An 11,284-nucleotide genomic window follows, 5' to 3' on the forward strand; every position below is an offset into this window, starting at 1 on the left:
AGGTTTGTTGTCTCTTAGACACATTCCCCATTTCCATCCTCAATATTTTTTTTGAATTTTTTTTCTCAATTTTAGTATTTTGTGAAAGAAGGACATATTTTACAGTTAAGATTTAAAGACAACCTGGGATAAAAACATATAACATGATAAATCGTTAGACCTTCATGGATTGCTATGTAACTTCAAGACCAAACAGCATCAAAAGAAAACATTGTTGTTTTTTTTAAATCTGTATATTACTATAAAATTGACTCATTTTTTAAAGTCAACATTACACTTAACCAAAGACAGTAGCAATCGCAGGCGAAACACTGGGTTCTATGGAACCCCTAATGACATTTTATGTTATTTGTTTTGGGAAAAAAATGACAATAAAAACCAAGCTAACGAATCTACCATTTTTATATTATCATTTGGTTATTGCTTTATATTAACTGAATTTATTAGATTTTACCTAGAAGGTTATAATAGAATATGTACCTTACCTTAGGTCAGGTAATTCTTATTGGAAGAGAGATGTCAAATGCAAATGTTCAAATAGTAACAAAAAAATATAATATAAAGGTGTAAGCCGTACTCGTCTCATATTGTTGTAGCTTTTGTAAGACTCATAATAAATATATCAACCTTATAATTCTAGCATTCATAAAAAAGATACATAAAATAAAACATATGGTCATTCATTACGTCAAAGTCAATGGATTGATAGATACCAATGACACAAAACTATTCAAAAATGTTTAAAAACATGCTACTTAATATTTGATACTAGATAAGATACGTTGCCGTATAAGTGTCAAATTTAATATAAGTACAAAAAATATCAGTATGTATACTTAATTAATACATTATAAGTGAGAATAAACACTACGCTTATTTCATATTAATGTTTAATATGTGTTAAATTAAAAATAAAATTTTGCGTTAACAATAAAGCTCATTGTTGAAGAACATTTTGTGAACTTTTTTAACCGTTTGATTTAAATAAATTAATAGAATGAGGTTTTAACCAAAAATCATGCTGTACGCGCGAATACATATCGTCTTATTTAGGTTTTTATTGAGTTGTTTTTACTTCATATATTTTTTTATTGTTATTATTAAAATAAGAATATAATTATTTGTAATTTATAAAGGCCTATGGCTGTTATCAGTAATAACTAATTAATTCCCTCTTCTCTCTCATGCAACGCCGCAGAACATGTAAAACATGGATAACTGCATGTTCAAATCAACATGGATAAATACTTATACATCGTACACACAAAAAAAACAAGTCTCTCTACTATATAGGGATTCGATATATATGGACTTCTAGTAAGGAGACTGTGTTGTTCAGTGATAGTTGTTTGTTGATGTGTATCATATGTGTTCCTCTTTCTATATAGATTAGATTGTTGGTTTTCCTGTTTGATTCCTTTTCACAAGTCATTGTGGAGCACTTGCTGTTTGGCGATGGCCAGTGCTCCGTCGTGAAGGCCGTGCTTTGGCCTATTATGGGATCCTTTCACATATTGTGACTTGGACTGGATAGTTGTCTCATTGCCACTCATACTGCATCTTCTTATATCTACTATGAAATAGATAATTTTAAAAAATCTGACAAATTTACGTCTGAACTTAACTATACCTGGCAGACTCTCAATTTGACCTTAACACCTGATATTACTATTATTAGTTGTCCCTTAGATGAACTAAAATAAATAACAATTGTTTATTGTTTAACAACACACAATACATCAAGGTTATAACCTATGTTTGTTTGTAAATCACGCAATTAAATTATAATAAGATTCTATAGTGATTGTGGCTTTTGGATAACATATATGATAATATACAATCTCAACCTTTAACATATGGAGAGTTGTCTCATTAGCACCCAGACCACATCTTCTTATCTATATTATACAGAAAGTGAAGTCTTTAAGTGTGTATTGGAATGATAGCAAACAGTTTGTTTCCTTCTATGCGACAATTGAGCAGGTTTTCTCACGGATCTGTTCATGGACCCTTGTTATGCCCTCATATAGACAGCTATATAAAACGCCTCGACATGACAATATGTGAAACAATTGAAACGAGAAATCTAACCGCCAAATGCATAACTAAACAAAATACGATAAGGAAAAATGATAGACACGAACCAACAGACACACTGAATTACAGGCTCCTGGTTGATCATTTCATATATTGTCACGTGAAGTAATTTCTGTTTCCGTTCGGCTTTGGAACATTAATTTAATATTGTTGTGATGAATTCCGGTAATCTTTGTTTTCAATGTCGAGAATTTCTCTGCGTTTACTGGAACATTGTTTAGACTCAAATACAATACAGGAATTTTGTATTCAAATCAAAAATAAACAGCTGCGCCATGAGCGCATGATACGCCCGTCGTCTTTTATGTGATTTTTATGCAATAATCATAAATAGTTTCTATTTACAGCGAAAACACACTTTTTAAACAAAAAAGTTAATAACTCATAAATAAAATTATGAATCACCATAAAAAAAACTATACAGATCTTAAGATTAATACAACTAAGAAGTGTGTAAAGTTTTAAGCAATAATCATAAATTTGTTTTTTTTAGATACGGCGCAAAAGGTATAAGACCCCTCCCCCTTTTTTTTTACAAAATATTCAATAACTCAAATATCAAATTTTGAATCATCAACAAAAAGTATACAGATCTTTTGATAAATATAACTAAGAAGTGTGTAAAGTTTTAATCAATTATAATAAATCGTGTTTGAGATACGGTGCGACATGTGAAAAAAACACACCCCTGTTTTAGTTACAAAGTCCCGTAACTCAAACAGTTTTAATCTAACTTTTATCAAAAAGTATACAGATCGTTTGACCATCATAAGAAACAACTATATTAAGTTTCATGAAATTTGGATAAGTCTTTCTCAAGTTAGAGTGTGACATGTTTACGCCGGACAGACAGACGGACAGACAGACGGACGGACACCGGACATTTGTATACCATAATACGTCCCGTCAAAAGTTTATGGGCGTCTAAAACACTGTAATGACCAATCTCAATCGTTTTAATTTATTTAACTGTATTTCCAGCATCAATAAGTATTGGAGAACCAGTCATACTGTCAGCACCAGAAGTACAAAGAAAAGACACAAGCTCAGCAATCTAAAATACGTAGAACAAAATACATTTTTTATAAAAATAAAAAGAACAATAGAATTAGGAGAATATGTGCAGTTAAAATGAATAAAAACGAAAACGTTAAACATCTTTGTATGCCCGTAGCACTTTTCTAGAATTACCTTCATTAAGAAAGCTCAAACCTAATCATTCGAAAGCTAAATTACCATGAAGGACATAAAAGCATAACAAATTTCGTCGTAGGTCAACTTATCGTGAGGGAATGAACCTTAATTTCTGAGAAAAAAAATATTTAGAATGATTCATATGACCTTACCTCTTGTACTGTTATTGGTTTCTTGTGTGGATTAAGTGTACTAAACAGTTCTTCCTGTAATACAACTTTCAGAGATAACTCAGACAACCAAACAGTAAGATTGAAATGAAATACAAATAGATTGATAGATAGAACGACATCTCCTTTTGTTCATATCAGTGAACAGAAATGCTGGATAAAGATCTCGTATAAACACATGTTTGTTTCTACAGAAAATGAAGACAACTTATCAAACGTGTTTGAAATCATGGCCAGATAACTTGTATGTGAAATCGGAAATGATCTGTATAACAATTATCATTATTGAGGGTATTGAGACAAATACATGTATATAGATAAAGCTACGAAGGACGCACTAGTGACGCAGTATAAAAACCAACGGAAAAGTAGTATCAAATACACATACAAAGTTGAAGAGCATTAAAAACTGAAAATTCCAAAAATATGTGCCAAAAATAAGACTGATGCAATCTATACCAGGGGTAAAAATTTTAAGCTTTTGAATAAGTTTGCATTTCATCCATAGTAAATTTACCGAAATATGGAAATAAAATTCAAATTGCATGTCGACCTACACGTATAGTGATGACTACCTAGTATTGAAATTACATTACCTTAGCACAATCAAAAGACAGAGAATTTGCAGCTGCATGCTTTTCTATTTTGTGATAAAATACTACAATAGAAAACGAACTCGTTAGAATATTAAAGTATTCATTAAAAAAAATTCAATGTGTTTGGAGGTAAATTATTTTACACTTGGTAAATGTTCTAATGAAACCTTGAACACAATTATTGCTGTATATGGCGGTATGAATTGCACAAATTGATATTCTTCCGAAGGTTGTTAATAATTTAAGATGGTTCTGAGATAATCGATAGAATCTTTTTTTCATTTTATTCAAATATTGTAGTTTTCATGTCTCAGTTTTTTAGCAACGGAATGCATACAATTTGACTTTGAGTCATTTATCAATTTTTTAGGATTTTACTGCTCTATATACCGATCTATTTTGTCTAGCTTCTTGCAAGTATTTTGTATAGTTGGTGCACTTGCTGTTTTGTAATAAAACCCAATCAATCATGTAACATATATAAAACTTTGAAAGGGAGTAAAGTTGAGAATGGAAATGTGGAATATGTCAAAGAATCAACAAAAGGTCTCCATATTGTTTGTATTGTTTAAGAATGCTGTGTCTATTAGTTTGAAATAAGCCGGTACCTTTTGATAAATATTTAGTTTTAAATAAGGCATATATGTATATAAAACGTGTATTGACAATACAAAACCTACATAACTTACTTACTTGGTGCATCAGAATAGCCTGGACAGACTACATTACATGTCACACCATGAGGAGCGGCTTCTAAAGCAACACCCTAATGATATAATATATCATTTCATTAAGTCGCTATAGATCAATAGTATCGTCGTCTCTATGAATTAGATAATATTTGTTTTTTGTGGTGATAACCCTATTTTTTTGTTTTTTACCATGATTTGAACATCGGTGAACTAATTTTGCCTAAATGTATGCCTTGTCTGATATTTTTATTCATACATATTAAATTTTGTATAAAATTGTATCAAAGGCGCCGCCCCAGCTAAAGTAATAAAAAAATCATTAATCAATCAATCATCTGCTATCATTCTGATGTCGAACAAAACAGAAGCACATACTTTAGTTAGTCCAATCAATGCTGATTTACAGGCACTATAGGCAGCCAGTTCTGGTCCACTTATAATACCCATCATGGATGCCATGTTTATAATTCTTCCCCATCCTGTAATGCAAGACAAGACTAGACAAGACAAATACTTTATTAAAGTCTCACCTTATGTACATACATCTAAAACATATAAATACATAAACAACAGCGTATGCATAAGCCACTCTAAAAAGAGTTACGTTACGAGAGACTGATTAAAACACTGGTTCGATGCCACTGCTGGTGGACGTTTCGTCCCCGAGGGTATCACCAGCCCAGTAATCAAAACTTCGGTGTTGACATGAATATCAATAATGGATTACCTAAGCCGTATTTGGCACCACTTTTGGGAATTTTGGATCATCAATGCTTTTCAACTTTGTACTTGTTTGCTTTATAAATATTTTGATATGAGCGTCACTGATGAGTCTTATGTAGATGAAACGCGCGTCTGGCGTACTAAATTATAATCCTGGTACCTTTGATAACTAAATACATAGAAGAAATATATATATACACGTATAAAACCCATGTGTTTAATCGACCTAAATAAAAGGTCAATTTCACCTTATACATAAAACACAAAAAAAAGTAATGAAAAAGTGATAAAAACATATTGACTTAAAACATATAAAAGTAATTTATATACAATCATTAAACATATAAAACACTTTTTCTTCTAAATTGCAAAATAACATAACTGCAATTGTTGATAAAATAAATGAAAACAACACATTATTAATTGCATGCGTCCACGGCGTTTTTTCGGATTTCCCTTTATCAGAAACGCTCGAGCCAACAACTGTATTTCCCTCAATCGTTTGTCTTCAGATTATTTATAGAAATGAAAAAATATGATTTGTGTATTGACATCATAGTCTTTCTTTTTTATTGAATGTAACTATGTAGTTTGTCTCTCGCGATATTCAAAGACTGTATACATTTTCACGTGTTTATTTTCTTTGCTTTTATTTTTTTCTGTTATAACGAATTTATTCTCGCGCATAATATTTTCGAACTGTATTTTCACTGACATTCTTATGCAGTCCATCCAAATAACAAATGTACTTGCTCTATTCATCCTTTAAAAATATTAACCATTCCCTTTCTGATTATTAAAATTATTCAGGCAGTTCTTCTTTTGACAATTTTATACTGGTCGTCTTTGTCACAGGTAAAGCGAGATAACTGAAACATACTCTATCGGCACCTGTTTAACACTCATGATCTACTTCTGATATGATATTTTAACGAACACATTACCTTTTTTCTTCATTTTTGGTAAGAATTCTTGTATCAACAAGAACGGAGCTGTCAGACCAACAGCCATCATATTATTCCATGTTTCTAGTGGATAATTTTCTATGCTTGCTGTAAACTGGATTCCTAAGGGAAAAAAGGAGGTATATTTTTATAGAATGTTTTACGTCAAAGAAGCAAAAGCTTATTTTGAATATTGAATTTCGGTATATGGATATCAATATGTGTACAGTAGATATTACTGTTTGGTAAGGAGAAATAGAGACAACAGTTGTTTAACAATATAAAAAATCATAGAAATATTCAGAAGATTCAAATGATGGTAAAACAGATGGGAATTGCACAAATGATAAAAAGAGTGAAAAATGTTGATGTCAGCATAATGTTTCGGATGAATATGCCAAACGTCCAAGGATCATTTCCCCAAATCTTCATTAGAGAGAAGAACAGCCTTGTCATTCATACGATTATTAATATCATCTACATCTCTATTAAATGAATGACTTTCTAAAGAAAAATACTGAAGAAAATTTCAAATGTTAGAAAGTAAGTAACCCACTTAAAATAAAAATAGAGGGAAACACCAGGATTTAAAAAAGGAAAAGGAAAACTTACGTTCACATTGTTCACATGTACATTGGAGCTAAGGAAATTCATTGAAAGCCAGACTGGTGGTTAGCTCCTGCTGTACAAATGGCACTCCTAGTTTTGATATTATCAGGTAAAACATTATATTCGATGAATAATAAATAAAAAACGAAACCAATTTGTACTGTTTTAAGTGTGAACTCGAGCTCACAGTTTATACTCCACATATGAAAACTGTTGTGTTGTTCATTCGAAAGATGTGGTAAGTTGCATTCAGTAATGTCACGATCGCGGACACCCCCCCCCCCCCCCTTAAATCATGGATCCGCCCCTGATAATATACAGTAAAAAAAATCATCAAAAGACAAACCACAGTACAAAAATAAAGGCAACAGTAATATGTCGCTGTTTAAAAGTTATAAATCGATTAAGAATTACAAAAAAATCCAGGTTACAACTAAAACATCTAAAACAATGGGGAAAACATCATCTACATAACATTAATAATACTTTTAAATATTTGGAATATATATTGGCTCTCAATAATGACAACTTCAGTATCCACACTAAAGAGATCTATCTTGTTGAACAAACTTTAAATAAAGCTAATAATAACAATGAACACTGCCCTTTTCTGTATCTTGATCTCTATGTCATTAAGCTTCATACAAAAACTTGTGATAAAAGAGATGATTTATTATTTCCAAATTTTAAATGATGACGTCACGCTGTCACTAACCTATGATGTTTATTTACCTCAAATTGTTCTATTAGCTCATGGTTGTAACAAAGTATTAGATTTTAGCGAAAGAAATCTTTATGAATTACTGAAAAATTATTACACCAGGGTTTTCGAAGTCATGAATTAGTCAAAACATTTATCAAATTTTATCATCAGTACAAGACATCATTCGTAAATATAACTCAACTTGCAGACATCGTATACGTTTAGGTATTTCACATCCAATCGTTAATGGTAATATGTTTTACAAACCACAAACACGTCGGCATTCACCTCCTTAGCTAACGAAACCTTTAAACAGACTTATTGAGAAGGGATATAGTTACGATACTGTTTTCAGGTCATTAGATAATGTGTATTTTGGTATTAATATTGATTCACAATAGGTTCTTTGCATCGGAAATAAACACATTAACTTTAAAACCAGTTGTTAACATGATACGGTTGTGTTCTTCTCATATGTTTTATGGTGGTATGATTAAACACCTAACGGGAGGGATTGTGCTTGATATTCATATGATGAAGATATAATCTTTCAATCAGTGTTATTGAGGTCTGGAGCTACCATGTCAGTAACTGCAAGTAGTCCTTTGTGAATTTATGTATAATTGTAATGTTGTTTAGTTTCTTTTGTTACCTATTCTGACATCGGACTTGGACTTTTTTTAGTTTTACTGTTTTTATTGCTGTGTGTTTGTTTTTCTTCTTGGCTAGAGGTATATGGGGAAGGTTGAGATCTCATAAATATGTATAACCCCGCCGTATTTTTGCGCCTACCATAAGTTATGAGCCTCTGGCCTTTGTTAGTCTTGTATGATTTTTAATTTTAGTTCATTGATATATTTCGAAGCTTACTATGACGTCCATTATCACTGAACTAGTAAACATTTTTGTTAAGGGGCTGCGAAAGCACGCTTTCGGTGCGGAATTTTCTCGCTGTATTGTAGACCAAATGTTGGCCTTCTGCTGTTTTGGGCATTTTGGTCGGATAGTTGTCTATTTGACACATTCCCCTTGTCCATTCTCAATGTCATCATTGTAAATATATATAAATGAATTAACAAAGAAAAAAAATCATCGGAATGTTATACTTAATAGCTGCAAATTAAATATAGCGTTTCTGGATAACTCCTTCTAAAATTTGAATGCTAGGAAGTTTCTACTTGGCAAACTGTTTGTAAATATATTGAATTTGAATTTTATCACTATTTGCTTCTTTTCGGGATAACTCCTACAGTAAACAATAGACATATGTACTCACATGCTCAACTTTGAGGGCCATTTGTGTGTCTCCCTGACACAATGATATCTCAAAGAAAAGTCATCAGCTTTCCATCTGTTATAATACCCATCACTTAGTCTAGTTTGTGTTTTTAAACAAAAATTTCCACATTACGTTCGTTAATTGATACAGTTATTATCATTAAATACATGCACTCACCTGCATTATTTACCAGGATATCTACACCTTCTGGGAAGATGTTAAAAATGTTCGTGCAGAATGTCTTGATTTCATCCTCTTTCGTCAAATCACATGCAACAAAATATGTTTTGCCAGCATATTTTCTGCAATTATGTATCATTCAGATAATTATATATTGTAAATACCAAAGGAAATCTTAAAATTGAAAAAAATGAGCACACTATCTTATTAAAAAATGTTTGTTGTGTAATCATGCTACAAAAAGAAAAAGATTAATTACAGGTTCCTTTTGGGTATTTTGTGTGTTTTGTTGTTGTGCATTAACTGATTTTGTGTCATGGGTGGAATTTCCATATCCTTCTTTTCTTTTACATATTAGTAAAATGATATTTAAAAAAAGGGAGCAGCAACTTTTTTTCAGTCGATAGTTAAGATTAAAAACAATAAATTACACTGTTATAAGTACAACAGGACACGGGTACATTGAGGTACTGATTTATTTTCTTATATTATTTACCTAATGAACTTCTCTACTAACCCATCAATCAAAGGTGCACCACCGAGTCACGGGTACATTGAGATTATAATTTATGTTTTTACATTATTTACCTTGTGAACTCCTCTACTAAATCATCTATCAAAGTCTCACCACCGAGTCCCGTGAGAACAACATTACATCCAAGATTAGCTAAATGTCGAGCAACGCCGAGTCCTATGCCAGTGGTTGATCCTGTTACTACAGCGACTTTTTCTTCCATAGTAAAGGCCAATATTTCCTACAGCAAAATTATTTCAAAAACATTGAATACACAACGAAATTCCTGATGAGAGATTTCCTCTCCTATATGGCAATGCAGCAGCTTCTTTTATTATCTTTATTTCAATCACGAAATCTATGTTGCAATTCTCTGTCTTAACAATCAAAATACTTAATATGTTTGAAATCTAGTTACATTGCATAATTGTAAAAAGAAGTTTACGAGATCGCATTTATTATGAAAAATATCTCATTTGAAATTCAGATATAAATTCGCCTCAGCTTGTGATAATGTCGTCGTATCAATCTGTATATATGTAAACAAATACGAATTTTGTGTTAATATCTTTCATTGTTAAGTATGCCAAATAAAAGAGTGTTCATGAGGAAATCTCTTTCTTTAACGTTCATTGTATAACCCTTGACTGATATAACTTTACATACGACAAATGCTGCAGTTTATTATTGACAGTACAATGTAAAATATTAAGTGCTTAAGAACTATGTAAACTATTTATACGATTTACCTTATATAGTTCAATTCAAAATCATTCTCTATCTTATTTATTTATAATCACGTTTAAAATTATCGTTTATCTGATTTAGATATGAGTGAACAGATACGAAGACAGCTATTATAATATTATGAGTGAATATCTGTATAACCAAAGTTTCGTAAACGTTGTGTGTCGTTTGGTAGAGTTTGTTTAACGTTACAGAAATAAAAAGAAATACATCGTTTAATCAGTGTTTACTAAACCTGTTTAAACTGCCAAAATGCATGCAAATGTTGTTGGTATTTAAACTTATTACGCGGGGAAATGTGTTATAGAAACAGAGGACATCGCTCCTCTATGCATATTTGATTTTCCACCATGGCGGTCAATTTTGTATAAATGTCATTTAATACAGATTCTAAACAGATTTGTGTATTTTGTACATTTGAAATTTGGTGGGAGGGTTGATCAGAGAAAACCAATTTCTGTTGTGTATGTTTGCTGGTGTGTTGTAAGGAACATAGTGAAGATGCTGTCCATATTGAACTTGTCGTGCACTTTCGATTGAATTTCCAACAGGAGTGTGCACTAATGAGTTGTTTATATTCGGATTTTAAGGGTCCGCCATTTTTGTTTGCAAACGTATGTTTGAAACAAATCTTCGAAACGTGTTCGCGCTGAACCGTTTGTATCGTTTGTGTTAGAAAGAAATGCACTCTATATAAATATATCAGGCTAGTCGTTAAGATCGTAGAAATACTCAACTTAAAAAAAAAAAAAAATAATAAGAAAATAATAAAAATAATAAAAAATAATAAAAAAAAAAGAAATACTCAACGGTTCCTTGAACACGAATGTTTTTAT

At 31.4% G+C, this 11,284-nt stretch overlaps 1 protein-coding gene across 1 annotated transcript; it reads right to left on the reverse strand.

The window, feature by feature from the left end:
- Positions 1 to 3,035: 3,035 nt before the first annotated feature.
- Positions 3,036 to 10,675, reverse strand: LOC139517919 (D-beta-hydroxybutyrate dehydrogenase-like). Its single transcript, XM_071309453.1, has 9 exons — positions 10,451 to 10,675; positions 9,776 to 9,942; positions 9,185 to 9,309; positions 6,417 to 6,539; positions 5,125 to 5,228; positions 4,751 to 4,823; positions 4,058 to 4,119; positions 3,444 to 3,497; positions 3,036 to 3,151 (listed from the first exon to the last, which is right to left on the reverse strand). The coding sequence occupies exons 2-9, from the start codon at positions 9,922 to 9,924 to the stop codon at positions 3,059 to 3,061; spliced, it is 783 nt and encodes a 260-aa protein (XP_071165554.1). The 5' UTR covers positions 9,925 to 9,942; positions 10,451 to 10,675; the 3' UTR covers positions 3,036 to 3,058.
- Positions 10,676 to 11,284: the final 609 nt, after the last annotated feature.

Source organism: Mytilus edulis, chromosome 3 (genome assembly GCF_963676685.1).
Source record: "Mytilus edulis chromosome 3, xbMytEdul2.2, whole genome shotgun sequence".
Taxonomy (NCBI): domain Eukaryota; kingdom Metazoa; phylum Mollusca; class Bivalvia; order Mytilida; family Mytilidae; genus Mytilus; species Mytilus edulis.

Excerpts from the sequence above, each read along its gene's own strand:
- LOC139517919 (XM_071309453.1), bottom strand. The coding sequence starts at position 9,924 with ATGGAAGAAAAAGTCGCTGTAGTAACAGGATCAACCACTGGCATAGGA. Across the intron at positions 9,310-9,775 it reads TTAGTAGAGGAGTTCACAAG|AAAATATGCTGGCAAAACAT; the intron begins GTAAATAATGTA and ends ACATAATTGCAG. Across the intron at positions 4,824-5,124 it reads CATTGATTGGACTAACTAAA|GGTGTTGCTTTAGAAGCCGC; the intron begins GTATGTGCTTCT and ends TTATATCATTAG.